Source organism: Falco biarmicus, chromosome 9 (genome assembly GCF_023638135.1).
Source record: "Falco biarmicus isolate bFalBia1 chromosome 9, bFalBia1.pri, whole genome shotgun sequence".
Classification (NCBI taxonomy): domain Eukaryota; kingdom Metazoa; phylum Chordata; class Aves; order Falconiformes; family Falconidae; genus Falco; species Falco biarmicus.
The window spans coordinates 8,520,512-8,540,062 of NC_079296.1; the positions used below are offsets into that span (position 1 = coordinate 8,520,512).

Sequence of the window (19,551 nt, forward strand, 5' to 3'; positions counted from 1 at the left end):
CCCAGAAACGTCTATCGCCCGCCGTACCTAATGTGACATGGCCAGCACCACTGAATAAGGAGAGATGCCACTTCCACCAGGGCTCTTGACATCTATATAATCTATATAATTTAAGTCTTTTGTTACAGCTGCAGCACAGAATTAAACAAAAATGGGCTTTAAACCCATGAAGACTTTCAACCTATTTGGACTTAAAATTGAAAAAAAATTATCCAAAAATTCTGACTGAGAGTTTGCCATTGTGATGTCTTTTGGGAGTTTTGGTTCCCGGTTCCCCAGGTGGCCCCGAGGTTACACTGCCTCCCGTCCTCTGCCTCCTACCCAGTGCAATGTGTCTTTAATACTGCATTGCCAGGCAGAGCTTGGGAGATACAAATTGACTGTGAGCCTAAAATAAACATATGAATGGGACATACAACACAAACAACAACTCTTCAGCTCCACCAGAAGCCTAATGGATTTCTTTGGTCAAAACATGTCAGGTCCTAGGTGAAGCTCTGAGTGGAAAGTTGAACCTTTCCCTCATGTAAAGCTCAATCTTTAAAAAACAATGAAGTCCCAGTCAACTTTAGTTTTTGCACTGAAAAATCAACACTTGCTCAGAGATTCCTCCTTCGTAACTTGTCTTTTGTTCAGTGCAGCTGTGCTGCCAGCAGCGTGAAGCAGAAGCCTACCTGCACATGCAATTAATTCGGTTTCCTCCAGATGCATTGGTACTGATTCTGACTGCTTTAAAGTGATGCCAGAGACAGTAATCTCTGATAGCACTGAGAGTCAGGACTGATAACAGGCAAGTTTAAGCACTGCTCATGTGATAATTACATAGTTGTCAGAAATATATAAGCTGGCAGCACACAGCAAATACAAAGTTTGGAATACTTTGGGAAAGCAAAGACAACCTTCTGCCATAGTCCATCGAGCAGCTGAGCTCTGTGTAGTTCTCTAGAGACCTGTCGTACCAGGCACCAAACAAGCCCTTTTCAGAGAACATCTATTTCCAGGCCTCCTGTCTCAGCAAGTGATTGACACAATATGCAATCGTGTATGTTAACTGGGAGGTTTTCCCCACTATCCACCTTCAACAGACACCTCTTCTCGGTATACACCAAAGTACATCCCGAAGCCATGACGAAGATGTCTGCTACAGTTTCATGGCTAATCCCATCTCAGGTCTTGATCCAGCAAATCACCAGCTCCTGTGTAGCCCTTCAAGCTTCTGAGAATCAAAGGGAACCCTGAAAAGTTCTTTCGCTGGATAAGATCACCGAGATCAAGAGGCAAGACCCCTTCCTTTCCTCACAGAGTCTGGCCTCTCACATGGATATGATAAACTAAACACAGAAGTTGAATATTCACCACTGAAAACACTTAGTAGGTTTAACAGTTGCCACAAGCACTGCTGAGCATTTTATCAATGAACTCTGTCTTAAAAAATAGATCCTCACGCCTTTTGTTCTGTTTCCTTCTGACCCATGAAAGAGAGAAGTATCTCGTGTTTAAATTTCAGTCATCTTGCTGGTGTGTACAGACAGTGCCTAAGATCTCAAACACATGAGATCATTAGTCATCAGACTGGCCTGTTATCACTCAGAGGCCCACAATGACCATTCAAATGAATTTTCAAAGGCAAGCTCTAGCCGATGGTCAGAAATGCTTAATGGCTGCAGAATTAAAACTGAGAGGAGTTACAGAAAAGGAGCCAACACTCATTATGAGGTTACAATTCTGCAGGGACATCACAGACACATAAATAATCACTAATGGTCTGTCACCATGCAATATCTTGATATATCATTGTCACATATGTATTTCTTGTAGTATCAGGCCAAAACACAGTTGCCTGAACTCTCCTGTTTATACACCAAGAAAAAAAACCACCTACTACTCTTCTTCCTGTGTTATTAAAATTACTTGTGTCCTCCAGCACAAGTCACCGTATCTAGCAGTCACCTGATAAATCTGTTGAAAATGATCAGTGAAGCATGCAGAGGGAATCTAAATTTTGTCCCATTTTACTCAACACACCTTGCTGCCTGAAGTGAACTCCTTTCTGCCCTCCTTATAATGAATCAACAGAAATACTTGTAACATTCAATTACAAATAAGTGCACAGAAGTAAAAGAATGTAGTCCATAATCTTCTCTAAAGGCTCCATCTAAACTAGAGCATTTTTAAAGATGTAACAGGAAATAAAATATAAATTTTCTTCCTTGCTCTTCCCTGCATGTACAATTTTGTTATATGAAGTTACGAGAAAGTACAAAAATCATAATAGTAGGACTACAATATCCAGAGCTGGATTTTATGAACATCTTAAAATAATCTCCAAGCAAATAACCCTGAGAAAACGGGAGAAGGAAATCCATACTCACCTGAACGTGATCTATCCAATTCTCCTGAGTCATGGTTTTCTGTAAAGACAAAATCACTTCTGAGCCATCTTAGAAAAGGGAGAATGCTACACACAGCAAGCTGAAATTTAACACACCGTCTTACACACTGGCATCAACTGTGATTGAGGAATGCAATCTGGAGCACAGGGAAACCTCTGCTTCTCATATGTCACCAGCCCGGGCATGGCAGAAAAACACGTTACTCGGACAACTGTTACACTACAGCACATAAGACAAAAAAAAAAAAACCAAACATGCAATCAAAGTAGACAGGCAACGGCCAGCGCTTACCCAGCAGTAGCCCAAACTCTTCTTATTACCTGGAGCTGGTTCTGGGCTCATTTGCAGAAATGCCGAAAACTAATCTCCTTAACAGCACACTCTGCAAAGTGCAGCAGCACTTCTGAATGCCTCAAAGCTCACAAGGTGCTCTTGCAATGACAGAGACATTCTGAGCAAAGCTGAAACAGGCCATGGTATGGTGGAATGCATGGATCATCGCTGCTGCCGTCACCTCAGGTTTGCACTATGTCCATAGGCTGTTCACCTCAACAGCTAGCCCCGTGGAGAGCCATCCCCATAGGCTCCAGTAAAGAAAGTGATCTCAGGGATCTTCTGCAAGGCTGAGCCTTCAGAATATAAAAATATAAACTTTTCTCAACAGCCAAGTCACAAAAAATGCTCTGGAATCATGAGGTCTGGGAAAGGAAACTGATAAGTTAATATCCCCATTCCAATGCAGTTCAGAGCCAACCTTGGGGAGAAACTCAGGATGGGACCTACTCTCCACTCTGCCAAGAACACAGGCTGCATGAGACTGATCAGCCACCGAGGGCTGAGCCTCACCCCCACTTCTGGCAGAGGTAACAATGATTACTAGTGCCACTTTTATGGAAAGGTACAAAAGCAAACAGGAGTAAGAGCCTCAAAGAAAACATCTTTGAGATATACAAGCATGTAATTTAAATACTAGTGAGATAAAGGAGCCATTTAACCAGACCTCATACACAGCTGAGAATGGTAAACAGAGAACACTGAAGAGCTCTCAGAAGAAGGGACTGTGTCCAGAAACAGCTGCCAAATGTACCTTAATGGAAGTAACTGGCCAGCTTGGATACTTTAAATCAAGCAAATACTCCAAAACAAAGGAAATGGAAGGCCAGAGAGAGCAGAACACCAGAACAAGAATCCATTCTACTCTGCTAAATAAATACACCTGGATAAATGCTTTCTACTCTTGCACTGCGGATAACCATGCTCTCTAGAATGATGTCATCCAACACTAAAGCTTTCAGATGCAGGATGTTGAAATGCTCAGTCCTCCCCAGGTCTTCTGTCAGTGGCTCTGGAAGGCAGCGAAGACAGACCAGTCTTCACTGATGGATCAGGAGGTCTTGGAAGCGAAACTGGCTGTGCCAGAATGGTGTCAACAGATCACCACCACTCAACCCCATCTCTGAGTTCAAACTACTGGGGGATGGGGGATCAGAAAAAACACAGGCATCTGCCTTCTGTCAGAACATCAAATGCATCCTCTTCTGAACAAAAGAATGGACACTTCTGGGGAAGGTGTCTCATTTCCTGAAAACTGGCTCTCTGAAGACTGGATCAATAGTACTATAAGAACACCTGAAGAACCTTCTGGCCTCTATCAAAACTCTGTTAAAAAGCCTCTTGTGTCTACAAGGAGAAAGTCTTCTACAAACTGAAGTTGAAACACCCCTCCAGTTTAGCAAATGCAGCTTGATAGTCCAAAATTCAAGAAATGGAATTGCTACAATATTCAGTCTCCTGTGCTCCTTGTCCTTCACAGTCCAGTCAGTGCAATTGTTGCCCTTCACAGTCACACCTGGATACAACAAGTGCAAGCTGTTTCTGTTTTTTCCAGAACAGGCAGAACAAACACTTAATCTCAGCTGGTAGCCTGTCTCCAGGCACAGGATAAAGACGAATGCCAGACCATGAAGAGAAGCACCAGAACTCCCTGTTAACAAGAGAAATGTGCTCCCCAATGCAGTGTGCTCAAGAGCACCCAAAGTGCAGTGACTTGGCTCAGCGCAGTCATGACAGGTGAGGAGAAACCATAGTCAACTAATTCTGCAGACAGTCAACCTCCAGGCTGCCTCCTAGAAACCTGCTCCTTGGAAATAATTAATGGCATCATCTTATTTCTACAAGCCCTCAGTGCCAGGACAAACATCACTGCATTCAGAAAGAGAATCTGGAGGCTGAACAAAAGTAAAGTTAGTTCAAAGAGTCAAAGAGTAGTTCAGGGGCTGAGAGTACTACCATTTTGCTCAGCAGCAACAAGCCTGTTAGCTCAAAAAACCTTCTGTGGCAGGTTTGGGCCATGCCTATCACCAGCCAGGCCACAAGTCCCACAGCAAAGTGCCTACAAAGAACCCAGCAATACAGAATGCCTAGAATCTGGTGTTCTTAAAAAACCCCAAAACCAACAAACAACATACAAGCCTCCAGAAACAGCCTTTAGCCAGTATGCTCCTGCTTATTTGAGACAGCTGAAACTGAACATATGGAGAACATACCCTGACCTACCTACATGTGTCTCACAACACTGCTAAGGGTGCAGAGGTGAACAAGCATCCAGCTCTGAGCAATCATGATACCCAGCCATTAGAATACGAATGGACACACAAACTATTCACTCACAGAAAAAACAGGTCCAATGGCAAACCCAATGCATTTCTATACAATATTAATCACAACAAAAACTTGCTCATGTACTACCAATACATTTCAATCATATCAACTATGTTATTCAAAATGCAAAATAAACGAAAAGCCTCATTCACACCCATGCCACACAATACAGAAACATACCTCAACAAATCTCTTGTAAAAGAGGTAATTCAGAGTTCTCAAGTGCCGCTGATTTATTACATTAGGGCAGACAGCTAAAAGAAGGAAAAAGACATTTAAGTATACAACATAGCTGAGCTTACTTGAAGTTTTACTGTCTAGACATTACATTTTTCCTTCCCTAATTTCAAACTCGGCATGTGGAAGGCAGGATGCTGTCACACTTGGAACAATGACGGACAGACACACACATTGTCAGCTTATCTAAACTATAAACTGTTATTTACACTTTCAACCACGATTAACAATGCTAATTCTCGGTTCTGATATCTCTGGTTCTACACCCTTGAATGATAAGATCCACTTGCTGGTTCCATATGCTTCACAGTGAATGACTTCATACGTTTAATTAGGTAGCATCCTCATACAGGCACCACCTCTAGTCTCGAGAGGCTGCATTGGTTTTGATTTAATTGGAACCTGTGCTGTTAATTCATTGAAGCAGTTTTGAACATGTTACTCAGGATGTAAACTTGTGGCTAAAGTTTATCCGATAAAATATATATCCATGAAAGAGAATCCATATCCACACAAAGAGGGAGGTGACTATTGTTTTGCTGAGCTAGCAAGCAACAGTTGTTATTATTTTTATTACTGTCATCTTCATTAGATATGCCTCATTACAACTGCAAAAAACAAGATCTTCACATAGCACTTTGTTTTGAAATCCACTGCAAAGAGAGATAAATGCAGAAGATAAAATACATTACCTGGGATTAGCATACGTATCTGTCAGTTCTTGCTAGATACTGGTATGTGTATACAGGGAAAGATTTAACCAAAGCCTTCACTGGGGTTTCAGTGGCTAAAACCATCTCACCGGTAGCCAGAAGGAGCAGGACCAGCAACCAGAAATGGCAACAGAAAACAGTAAAGTGAAAATTCTCTGCAGCCTCCCTTGAATCAGTGTACACCAGGAGAAATTAGCGTTACTGACTCAAAGGGCCTCAGAGTTTAGCCCACACATGGCACGCCTGAGCATTAAAAACTGAGAGAAGGAAGAAAGACCTCTGAATACCAGACCCTGGAATCAGAGGGATATGAATGGATGTACCACTGGTTACTTGCAGCTTCTCAAAGTCTCTTGAAGCATCGCTTCATAACTTGAACATTTCCATCTCAAATAGAAATGTTTGAAGCTGTTATTTTTAAGTTAATCTTCCACAGCGTGACAACATATCATTGCCCTCAAAGGTTCTGTGGAAATTGCTGTAATTATCACACAGGATATTATCCCAATAAATATGGTGATCTTTCCTCCAGATATTATCCCAATATCTGTGGGAAAAGATCACCGGCTCATGGAAAGCAACACTCTTTAAGAAGATAAAATCAACATAAAAATCAATAATGTCACCACCTGACTTAAAGATTTCAAAGCACTTCAGAAAGAAACACAACATGACTGCTGTAGGTCATCAAGAAGATCCACTGAACATTTTTTTCCTTGAGCTTCTACAGGAAATATCCCAAGCACAAGACTTGACAGAACTGAGGGATTTTAAGTGCCCAGCTATCTGTGCGGAAAGTAGGACAGAGGAACACAGATGGACTGGAACAATTTCTATTCTGATGGAGCAAAGAAACTGAGTTTGAATCTAGTTTTCTAATTTATTACAATAAACAAAGGACTAATTGAAAATGCAGGGATGAAAGGTAACTTGGTAATAGAGACAATGAACTGAGGAGTTCAAGGCTTTAAGAAAAGGAAGAACAGCAAAATAAAAACAAAAAAATGAACTTCATTAAACTCAGAGAACTGGCACGTTAGATTTCATGTGAAAATAATTTATAAGGGGAAAAGGAGTTAAGAGGAGCTGGCAATGGAAAAATTGGAAGTAAGCGACTTAACTGCTAAATCAGAAGCTTTTATTGATCTCAATCACAAGAACAAAGTTAAAAGAATGTTGAAATGGGATCACACACATACAAAAGAAATGCACAAACATATGAAATCAGAAAGCCCAAAGTAAAATGTGAGATGCATCTACCAAAGGCCATAAAGGCAAAAGAAGTTCCATATAGCTTTTTGGAGGAAAAAAAACAACAAAAAAATCAACAAAAATCTTAACGGCAAGGTTAGAGAACTGGCACAGGTTGTACAGGAGATAGTAAACCTTCCACCGTGGAGGTCTTTAAGAATAGGTTCCACATTCCACGTATACCAGAAATAACAGGACCTCCTCTGGCTTTGGGGCAGGAGGGTGACATAGATGGCACTGTAGAGGCAAAGCCTCTACAGTAAAGCCAGACCTCTTCCCTGTAGTTTCATGACTGTCTACACCTTGTATCTGCAGAAAGCAAAGCGCTTCAGAGTGGAGTAACTTACTCAAGGTCAAACACCTAGTCGAGTGAACAGGAGTCTGAACTCATGTGTCCTGAGCCAAACCCAAGGTTCTGCTGGTCAGAGCAAAGGACAACATCCTAAGCTTTTCAGAACACCAACCATCCTTCTCTTCAGTATTTGTACAATGCAGTTTGGGATCATGACTGCGTTGTGGAGCACTAGTGGAATACAAATGACATAATACAATGAAAACACCTCTTTGGGCATGTGTTAACTCTTAAGCTGGCAGTTGCACCACAACAGTGCCTCATCTGAACTACACTTCACATTTGGGACTGACTCAGAAGCAAAAAATCTAGTCTGCTCTCAGCTGTTTGCAGAGTTAATGGTGATTAGCAACACAGAGGAAGTAAAATTGAAATCTATTTGACACACAGGGTATGAAACCACAATACACACTTATTTCACTCATGTAACATCAGGAAGATGTGTCTACTGGGGACATGGTGCAATCTATTTTCAGGTGTGGTGCGTGGTTACCACTCCCAGGTGATACGCGATGCCTCCTGAGTTGGGATGTGGACCCAATCCTCCCTTTACATTGCCCTGAGAGCTTGACTTCCATTCACAATAAGCATCCTTCACCCTACCCTGGCAAAACAGAAGGTCCCAGACAAAGCATACTTTGTTTGGGGACAAAGTGAAGGAGCCTTTTTTTTAAAAATAAAATCAGAGTACCTGAAACATTAGAGGCTTTACCCTGGTATTGCTAAGGATCGCTGGGGAATCTGATGAGAAGCAGGCTGTGCATTAGCCTCTCATCGTATTATGAGATTAGTCCCTAAGTGCGAATTAGTGGAGGGTAGGGCCAGACTCAAGAGAACCTCTTTTCTGTTGTAGCCTCAAAAATGCATTAGTGTCTCTCATAAAATGCTCTGTGCCAATATGGATCAATGGCCCTCGGAAAGGAAGGTGAAACAGCAGAAGACCCAGACTACCCCCAAACTCCTGAGCTACCTGCTAGTTTTGCTGCCTGGAGGAGGAACAGAGAACATAGTGCAAGGGTTTCGATCTACACATAAAGGAAAAAATACTCTGGTGTGGTCTTTAGGCACATGTCTGGATATGATGAATTCATGCTCAGAACCGCAAAGGTGGTGTCAACTTCCCCAATGAAAAGCTTGGAACTGCTGGTCAGCTTGTCTGGGTCTAGAGCAGATCACATTCTACTGCCTGTACTTCAGTAGACAAAAAGTATAGCTGAGAAGGCAAGGGCCCCAGAAAGGACTCTGACATGTTCAACCTCCTTCTCCTTCAGCACTTTGAGTCTGTAGCCACTGCAATCGCAGGAATGGATGGTTCCTGTCTTCTGATGTCTAAGCTTAAGGGTTCTTCTCAGTCACACTGCTATGAGAGATGCGCTCCTATTTAACACGAGCTAAAAAACTCTGAAGGAAAATCACCATGGAAGCAGGGGAAAACGACCCCTGTAAAGCAAATGTAAAGGAAAGGAATAACCTTCTGCTCTGTTTTAAGGACAAAAAGGTAAAAACATTTGGAATTTCCTCCTTTCAAAGGCATTCCTGTAGAGTTGCAACAGCCGTTCCTGTCTCTCTAACAAAGCATCTTTTGAGAATGCCTAGTGTAGCCTCCCAGGAGTCCCTGGCGGAGCTCTCCCTGGTGACTGCCCTGCGATGTGCCCGCAGCTCCCAAGCCCCGATGCAGCCAGGGGACAGCGGGGACCTCCCGGAGCCGCTGCCCAGCCCAGCGCGCTGACAGCCCGCGGCTGCCCTCTGCTGGCCAGCGCCGCCCGCCCGCTGCCGGTCTGTCTCGGTAAGAACGAAGATTCACCCCAAACTGAGAATTCACGGTTAAACCAAAAGGATAACCTGGTGGCCAAATGAAGAGCAAGATTTCTCTTTGTTTATGTAAAAAAACTTTTTAAAGACGATGATAAAAACGTGTTCAAAGCATTCAAAACTTAAGGCGCTCCATTAATTTATGACACTGCTACAGGTCAATGACAACTGTTCACTGTGCGTTCAATTACCATCTCTTTTCTGTCACCACCACCATTATCTGCTTTATTGTCATACAGGCACTAAGGTCCAATATACGAGGACCGAGTGGTATCATTTCGGCTTCATACCCAATGAGTTTCCAATTAAAAACGCCACTGAACTCTCTGTGGCATACTGGCTGCACAAGACCAACAGAAAATAGACTCGACCCCTTCAAACCTAGGTAGGGGCTGTCCCCTCATCTCCGAGAACTGCTGCCTGAGATTTGCATATTTGTAAATCTAAGTCCATCTCACAGGGTCTTCAAAGAGTATTAAGTAATTAGCCTGCAAAAGCTACAAGATTGTTAAACCAGAGCATACTGACCCACGTGTGGGGAAAGACTATAAAACTCAGTTTCCTCAATCACACACCGTTTCTGCCTAACTTCTTTCTCCCCTAATAAAGCTAATTAAATGGAATCCACAGACAGTTTATTGGGACACTTTTGGGACTCGATAGAAAGTCTTCCGCTTACCATGCACATGAACATTTTGTGTGTTAACAAGAATACTGGAACAGAGCTCAGAAAAATAAGAAGGGGACTAATCTAAGATGATGACTTTTTTTTTTCCCTCCTGAGGTTCCATTTTTTATATTGGGCCACGTCCTATCTGGCTCTGAAATTTAAGACTGGCAGTTCCAAGGAGTGTTTCAAATCTTAATGGCTGATCAACACCTAAGTTTTGCTTAGCAGTCAGTGCAATTTACTGTGAGCGGATAAGAGTGTGCTTGGGTAGTGAAATATGAAAGTAGATTTGGAACTGCAAGAACTGAGTCACATACAAGTTTGCCTTCTCATACCAAGAAACCCTGTCCTCCTCCAGCCTTTCTCACCAAAAGCCACTTCCCTCTTCTGCTGCTGCTCTCAGCCTCTTTCAGCAAGTAGGAGTCACGACTGAAGAGGAGACAAAGCAGCAGCAGACTGCGGCAGCAAGCAAGCTCACAATCAGGTTAGGTAACAAGCATGAGGTTTACCTCACCGCTAGCTTTCAGTCGAGCTGCTCAGAACAAGAGAAACGCGGAGGGTTTTAATCTGTACATTTTACCTGGCCTGCTTCCTTTCTGTATGCTCTTTCCTCACAGTCAGATTTACTTTCACTGAAGAACAGAGAAAGAACACCCAGAAATTCAGAGGAAGGGAGGGAAGAGAGGTGGGAAGAAAAGGAAAGCCATGTTATTCCAGCTGCCACCATTTCCCAATTCAGTTCAAGCAGGATCAGCACCAAGGCAGAAATTCCTCTGTAGGCATTCATCCCCTTCCAAAGCATTGCAAAGGGGACCAAGATGGCCACTGTTCAGCAGAGTGTGAAGTCCTGCTCTGAATTACATGTGATATTACGTAAAAAATAAATACCTGCTTTCATGTATGGGACTATGAAAGTCATCCAACACTGGTTTTAGCTGCCCCAAATCTGACACCTTGCCTAAACCAGTAGCCAACAATCCCTCTCACATCAACAGAGGTGGACAGCCCTCTCTAGCAAGTGACGTATCCTGCACTGTAGACACTGCGGTTTGCATGGGATAAATCACTCTCTGGAAGCACAGGCAGGAACAGGATCTGTATGTACCTCAAGGAACCTCCTCACTAGTGAATGTGTTGTGCAGGACCAGAAAGATTTGGCCATTATTATTGGCAGCTACAGTATCAGCAGGATACCATCACCAGGCTGAGACACACTACCATTCCACAGCGAGCACCTGAAATCAATAGCTACATGCTCCTCTCCTAGTTTTTTTTTTTTTATTCCTCAGGATTTTGCATGTGAACAGTTACATTATTTCACTTCTAAGTTAATATCATAGCCTTCCTGGATCTTTCATAAGGAAAGGGGAACAACTCAACTCTCTTTACAGATCATAAAAGACAATACAGCCTACTGAATGACCAGCCTTGTAAAGGAGGAAAAAATAATGAAGACTAGTGAACTCCTGGGAAGGTTTTAGATTTTAAATAAATCACCCCCATACATCTCAGCTTTCACGCCAATGTGCTAAGTTGAATTATATTTACTTATCCTCCAATGAGGGTTTGTAAGGATTATCTTATTAACTTTTGAACACCAGTCTGAAGATGTGAAGATTAATATGCAATATAGTGTTGCTGCCAGGTGTAATGAGCCCACAATTTGTGGTTAGAAAACACTTTTCAGTCCAAGAAAAGAGAATTGCGTATCTTGGGCTGATGATGGAAAGCTTTGCAGGGTGAGCTGTGCAGGATGTAAAGCTTATGGTGCACCTAAAGGTCTCTGACACAAGGTCCCAAAGAGAAGAAAAAACAATCAACAACCCCACTAACAACCAAAGCAAAACAAAGTAGATTTTGTTAGATAACTGGTAGTGAAGCAGATCTATTCAGTGATGTAAAATGTGTTAGTTCTCTCAGAAGGCTGCAAGAGCCTTAAAATTCCCTACCACCAACCCTAGTTTATGCAAAGAATACAAAGGACTGTGAGGTTCTTGCTTCCCAAGAGTTATCTCTTCCCAGCTGACAGACCCATAACTCAAGAAAACAGATCCCCAGATGAATAATGACTTGCCTCTTAAGCGAGTGGAATGGAGTCATAACTCAAAGCTGATCATCACGTGTTTATGCAGAGCCATACTGAGGTCAAGATTTATTTCATATCATGGTAGAAGCAGTCTATTAGTCACAAGCACTTCATTTTTCGACAGCACAAAGTGATAATACCCATAACTTATCAGCTTTGGTTTTCAATATCATTAATTAAACCCTGAAACTCCCCACGATAAATTACAGCAGAGATTCCTTGCTGAACATGGAAGAAAACAAATTGACTTCACCTGTTCTTTTGTATCTCTGAGATAACTCCACAATGTGTTGCACTATCACATACCTGGATCGACGTTAAATCGGTCTAGGAGCCTGAAGACCAGCTTGCTTAGCATTTTGCGGTTAAATTTATCTGGTTTGTACCTGGACAGGCCTTGATATTGCCTGTAAGCAAATAAACAAAATCAGAAAGAAACATCTGTGGAATCGCCTAAAGTATGTTTCGCAAATAATAGATATTTAACAGTAGGGTTTGCTAGGTGTTGGTAAGAACAGTGCCCTACCTTTCCCAAGTTACAGCAAAAAGCCAATAACACAACCACACAAATTTCCCAGTCAATGACTGAAGCAAGACCAGAGGTTTATTTTACAGAAAGAGAGAGCGAGCAACTCCCTCTTGTATTTTTTCTGATCTAAGACTGCAACTATTGCATCTACACTGCGAGTCTGACTCTACTGTTGGCTTTCTGACTGACAGGAGCTATTCTAGCGAGAGGCAATTTATAAACTAAAACACACATGACTATTTCACGAGTGCATGAAGGTTAATTGTTTTTCTGCCACTTCATCACAGTGTTATCTTCCTGCAAAACCTGTACAACCGATACTGAAACTCACCCTTGTCTGCAGCAAAGCAGAAGAGTCTGATTGCTACAGCCTCCTGGAGGAAGCTTTGATATTGCTATATTGCTAAGATCTACTGCACAGGTTTCATTTTGCACTCTTCTCTCCTGGCAGGAACCAAGCATCTGTCAATAGGAGTGATACCTCTGCCTTACAGGCTGAGACGTTTGAGAAGACTCTGGCACAGACACCAGAATTTCCCCTTTCTCAGCTGAAAAGTAAATATATTGGACTCCATTACACCGAGAAATGATCTTAGAAAGACAACCAGAGAACATACTGTCCTCTGAGAGCAAGTTGGCCTCAGCTGTTTAGAAAGTCAACAAGCACTTCTACCTTGTGATGTCTCTGATATTAAAACCAGGTTCACACCACGTGTCCAGGATCTGCAAGAGCTTGCTCTGGAGCTCAGGATATTCTCCCACATAATCTTCCACCAAGTTAGTTTTATCTTGGAGCAGTAGAGGCGTACACATCTAGGAAAAGAAATTATATTTAAAACACTGCCCTGTCTTTTGCTCACCTTGTTTTGCAGACCGAGTGCTGCAGCATGCAGAAGGCACAGAAGAGGTCCACGACACCGCAGACTGAAACCTGGCAGAGAGCTGTCCCGTTCCCTGCTGCTCAGACATGCCAAGCACATCACAAATCCCCTGCTTAATCAACCAATTCTGCCTAAAAGACCGATGTGACATTTTCTACACAAATATTAGCATAGCTTCAAAATTGCAAAAGCACTGATGTCCATCAGAGTGATAACCATTTGTCAAGAACATAGCTAGAATTTTTTGTAACAGTGGCTGCAGCTAGGAAAATAGTCCAGCAAGCTGTAATGCACTCTTAACAAAACGCACTCTGTCACTTCCCTAGATGTAAAGGTACATCAGCAATGCAACAGTTACTTCTTGGGAACAAAGTAAAGCCTCAAGTGAAAGGCAGCACAACTTAAAGAGCCTTGATGGATCTCCTGCCTAACAAAAGGTGGATCTGATGACAGAGAAGCTTGCAGAGGAAATGACTCACCTTCTCCACATCTTGATCTGGCTGTAATTTTAGCTTAATACTCAGTATAGCTGCCTAGAAAATACAAAAAAAGTTGGGTATTTAGGAGAAGAACAACACAGTGGGTAAATGGGCATTATTCCAAAGTGAAGTATATATACTATTATACAATTTTTTAATGTGTTAATTATTTCTGTTCAATTTTCAAGTACAAATCATATAAACATTTGGCCACGCACATTCTATTTAGAAATGTACACGAACACTCCTGGCAGAGTTGCATATTCCAAGCAGCAGCATACCCCGGAGCAAAAGTTAAAAATCAAGTTGTCTGGCAGAAAGAGAATGATACAGTAAAGTGCTTGGAGTAAATCAGCTAAGATGGATATTTTCTATCGATGTAATTGTTTAAAACACTTGATCCACCACACTTTTCTGAGTTAACTTTATCCATCTTGCTGCGCCTCTTAAATTCTGTAAAATGGTTGCATTTTGTGAAAGCAACTCAAGATTGAGAGGACCCTGAAATGAAGAGGTCTTAGTTTTAGAATTTCTGCATAGCTTCACACCCCTGAAAGTGCTAAGGTTCACCACAATCAGAGAAATGGTAAGAACGGTGTTTTTACTTTTTGTGGTATGTACAAATCTTTGATAAGCCAAGACTTGCCACATTCACAAATTAACTCCAAATCAGTATCTTCTACAGATGAGGAAACTCCGCTATGGCGAACGGCAGTAACTCAGACTGCGAGAACTGGTTCAGCCACTGTCTATCCTGTCCCAGCTTGGTGATTACAGAAATGTATTAAGATCTAACTGTGCATTGCTTGGGAGGCGTATAAATTAATTAGGATTTTAAGCTTTTAATAGTGTCTAATTTCTCTAGCGTGCGAGAATACTTGGATCTCAAATACAAAATAAGCGTATAATGGCTTGCTTTAATATAGCGCATTGTTCCATTAAATAGAGTAATAAGAGCAAGGAGCCTTCTGGCACCTTTATGTGTTAGTACTGACGTAATTATGAACTAGGTAACAAGGATGTTTTACACGAAGTGTCCTTCTAATTACTTTGCAAAGTTAGGCTGTATTTTCCGAAAGGGTTGTAAACAGCATTTCAAAACATGACATCTCTGACCCTACTGCAGCATGCATGTAATGCTAAGCAACGACAGGCCAGAGTACGTAATCAGCTGTGTTCACAAATGCCTATTTATTCAGATGAGGATAAAAACAGTGCATTAGGGCTTAGAGGAAAAGCTCTTATGCTGAACAGGTTTCTCTGCTCTCTGTGACTGATTTTGTTTTGAGAGAAAGATCAGGAAAATGACAGATTTGTTTGTCAAAGTAGTTACACTTTAGAACTATGTTATTTGTTACAATATGTAAACAAACACAATACAGTAAAAAATGGGCACTCCGCCTAAGCAAATGCAAACCTCATCATTACACTTCACCTGCATGAAACCTTTACAGAAAAATGTAACTAGAAAAATAACCTAAGTGGGGGCAGAGGCACACCTTGAAACATAATTTCTGTGATCTCTCCTAGCATTCAAATGACACCCGAACCTAACTCATCACTGGAAGCACATGTTCTGCAGACTCAGCCAAGCAACACAGGTAAAACTTAACAGTTTATCCAAGCACTTCTCGCAGCAGAAGCCATGGAGAACATTACCTTTGAGGAAACTCATGCACGTATTTCATCCACTGCATTGAAGACTGAGTGCACAAAAGCAGACAACCATCACACATCATGTAATTTTAATGGTTCAGTCTTATTGTCCAGAGAAAACAGAGGTACCTAGATATCATCGGGGAAACCTTTTTTTTTTTTTCCCCCACTCATTTGTTTTTATTTGGGTTGGGGTGGGGGGCAGGGAGGGGGGAGGGAGTGCACTTGTTTTTTTAACACAAAACAAACACTGGGACACTGACAGTCTAGGCTTCATCCCAGAAAGAGAAATTAACAGCAGAGCTTTAAATGACAAAAGCAGACGCTAACATTAATGCAGTGACTGTATGCTACAAACAAAATACTGAATAGAAAGGCACATCATCATTTCTCAACCCAGCTAAATCTTCAACCAAACCTCTCTCCTACTCCAGACCTTCTAACTGTTCCACCCATTTAGAGGCTAATATGCTACCCTGCTCCACAAGCATCAAGTACCTGTTCTCTCAAATTATCAGATTAACTTCACAAAACTCAAACTGAGTAATTATTCTCAACTTGCATACAAGTTAAAGATTGCTACTTCTGTTTTGGACCTGAAAAAGTTTTGGGTTTCCAAAGCTTTGGCAGCTGGTTTTATTTTCCTCCCAGCCGTGTCGGTTTGCTGAATTAAAAAAACCCCCACAACAAAATCTCCAAACAAAACCAAAAAACCTTCCAATTCTCAGAATCTTGTTTCAGCATTTGATCTCATTGGTACTTTTTATTAAACAAGTAATCCGTTAGTTTTAACATGCAAGCACACAATGGTTTCCCTAATAGCTTTTTAATGTTCACACGCATGTTCACATTAACCTAATTGCAGAACTGTTATCTAAATGGCATAGTTTTATCTCCATCTCTGTTAACTGTACCTATGGGTGACTTAATCAGGTGAACATGCACTGTGTCAAGTTAGTTCTCCTCTTTCACTGGATGTGTATTCTGCTCTGTATGAAAGGGTGTAGAGCAACGAATATCCATTTAGTCAAAGTGTGAGAGACACCGTCTTCCAAGCCCACCTGTGGCAGACCCAGCTCACACCACCTCTGCTGCAGGTCAAGGAACTTCAAGCAAATCTCACAAGCTGGTCGTCAATGTCATTTTAACATCACCCAGTGAAAGCAGGTGACAGAGCAAAGAAATTGTGCTGCTGGCAGAAGCTTCCAGCAGCGGGGAACGTGGGCAGCAGCAGGGCATCAGCTTCGTCCATGCGCCAGGCTGAATGGGGAAGGAGACGCGTGACCTGGGCCCTAGGAACAAACACCAGCCTGGATTGCAGGGTGTAGTTACATGGGCTGGCGGCTGCGTAGTGAGGACAACCGAGATAAAATCTGTGTGTTTACAATAGGAATAATAAGAGAAAAGATATGAGTAACTGTAATAAAGATGAAAGTGTTTGGCAGCTGTGTCTGTGGTCTCAACTTAGAGCTATTTTAAGATTTTGTTTTGTTATTATCATGTTTTGAATTGTTTCACTCCACAAACAAGTTTTGTGTAAAATGACCCTATTTTTAACAGTCTGTTTATAGATGATAAAATCTCTAGAAAAGCAACACCTCATTTGCAGACTCATTTTGTAGTTAGAAAACAAACACTTTAATTAGGCAGACACTTTGCTGAATCTGAAATGGTGAGAATCCCCCTCCCCACTCAAGAAACTCACATTTCCCCATATGCAGTGTTGCACTCTCCAAGCTGTGCTGGAAGACCAGCCAGGGTAGCTGGAAGCTAGCAATCGTGTTAATCCGACTGCAGATCTCAGTTCAGATGATCAGGCTGGATCAGCATGGCAACAAAAATCCTAAGCGGTACATACCTCCCCGGCTTCACTGGCTGATCAATGAGAGCAAAAAACCTAGCTACGACGCAGTGGAAATGCTGTGGTGAACACCAAGATATTGCCAGCTTAGCAGGGTCTACCTACCCTCCATCAAACTGTCGAGAACATGTATAGTCTTGACTGGCGGTGCAAGTAGCCTTTTCACAAAAATACATTTCATAGAGAGTTTCTAGCATGTAATCTAATAACAGCAAAGAATTAGCATTATTGCAACACATAAAAGTGTTAAATCTGTACTAAACCCCTCCTGCCCCAGATCATAACAGAAATACTGGTCCCTTTCTTGCCTTGCATCCCTCAAGCATATATGGGGCAGGTACCCGATAAAGCCACTGCTCAGTACAGGAGAAAAGTTGATGACCCACTGCCTGATTCAAATCCCACCAAAGCTTGTGAGCCTTCTCATTGTCCCTGGGGAACTTTAGGTCATTCTTTGATTTAATTACAGTGAAAGCGAAAATCTTGTTTGGACATTTTGTAGTAGTTTTATTTCCCAAGGGTAAACACCCAAAAATATAGCAAAGGAGGATTGGATGAGGATGGGGAAGAATTCAAAGCTGGGCAATACTACATTAAATCTAAAATGCATGTAGGTGCATTGACCATAGGATGGGGGAAGTTACCCAAACCTGATGTGTTCAGGCCAAGCCATGAGCACCAGACCACTTTTCTAACCATGCAATTGTGAAAACAAGAGTATGGGAAAATGGGGAGTGTTTCGAAGCGAACACACAAGCCCAGAGCACCCTGTACCGATACCTGATCCTCTCTACTTGTTTTAAATGCAACCGGCTCTGTCTCATCTAAAAATGACTATTCTTTCCATATGCAGTATGAAGTGCAGGAAGCCACATAAGATCTTATCTGCAAGGGCATGTGCACTTGGGTGGTGTCTACACTGACGATTTAGGCAATTTTCCCACGGTGGGGGTAGCATCAGAGGAACAACCTTTTTCTATAGCACTGCTTGGAGTGATGATGCAGGACTGACACAAACAGTTTCTGATGACTCCTACATTACTTAGCTCTGCTGCAAGCAAGTTGGGACAACACAACCTGTGTCTGACTTAGTGTAGCATTTCTGAACCAATGGTGAAGGAATTTCTGAAAACCTATAAAACAGACCAAACAACAGAATGAGATTTTGCAGAGGAGGATCCAACATCAACTCTTAAGAAAATCACAGTGATCAAAGCCTGGATACATAATAATGGTAGAAATAATTGAGTAAAAGGCACACCATGTATTAATCATTGGGAACATCTGTTTGTGTTTTGGAATCACTCATTTCAAACCTGTGGCTAATCAACTTTACTCAAACTCTTAGAGTGCATCACTGCATATTATGTGACATCAGGTTAGCTGATGTATGTTGTACCTCCTGCTTAAAGAGCATACAATATACACAGCTGTGTTCAGGAAGATCTTTAGAAATGAGAAAACATGAGATTTCCTGGGTCTGCTTTCAAGAAAGCATCCACATATTTTATAAGGAGTAAGACTGTCAAAATGAAGTAGTAACAGGCTACTCATATCTAAAGAATCTGAGGTAGAGGGAGAGGAGTTAAGATCAAGGCTGGAATATCCATGTGTACAGGTGAAGGGAAGAGGGAACTGAAACAAAGTCTTCCTCAGGTAACTCAAAGCAGCTTTATTTAACTGGTTTATGCCTCCTCACAAAGGAGTGATCCTCCAGAGCACTGCCCAGGTTTCCTGCACACAGAAGTCACCCACCTTCACCAGATCCTCCAGATCCAGACTCTCTGTATGGCTAGATCTGCTGTACATTTGCACCTCTTCTCCAAGAGCCTGCCTGCTTGATGAGAGCCCAGAAATGCCGGTAGTAAGAGCAGAATACTATCATCTGAATTATTATTTCCCAGCAACACTCAAGGTCCTTCCCAACCACTTCACCAGACAGCCACAGAGGTGGCTGAAGAAGACACATT

At 42.0% G+C, this 19,551-nt stretch overlaps 1 protein-coding gene across 12 annotated transcripts in view; it reads right to left on the minus strand.

Annotated features, from left to right (window-relative positions):
- Window positions 1–19,551, minus strand: part of EXD3 (exonuclease 3'-5' domain containing 3) — a 290,826-nt gene that overhangs the window by 167,434 nt on the left and 103,841 nt on the right. For 11 of the 12 annotated variants that reach the window (XM_056351779.1, XM_056351776.1, XM_056351769.1 and 8 more), the window contains 5 exons: window positions 14,065–14,118; window positions 13,378–13,517; window positions 12,482–12,582; window positions 5,235–5,308; window positions 2,373–2,411 (listed from right to left, as the gene is read on the minus strand). The exons of the other annotated variant lie outside the window; for it this stretch is intronic. In XM_056351779.1, the coding sequence (XP_056207754.1) occupies window positions 2,373–2,411; window positions 5,235–5,308; window positions 12,482–12,582; window positions 13,378–13,517; window positions 14,065–14,118 (408 nt within the window). The remainder of the gene's footprint in view (window positions 1–2,372; window positions 2,412–5,234; window positions 5,309–12,481; window positions 12,583–13,377; window positions 13,518–14,064; window positions 14,119–19,551) is intronic. 12 annotated transcript variants of the gene reach the window in all.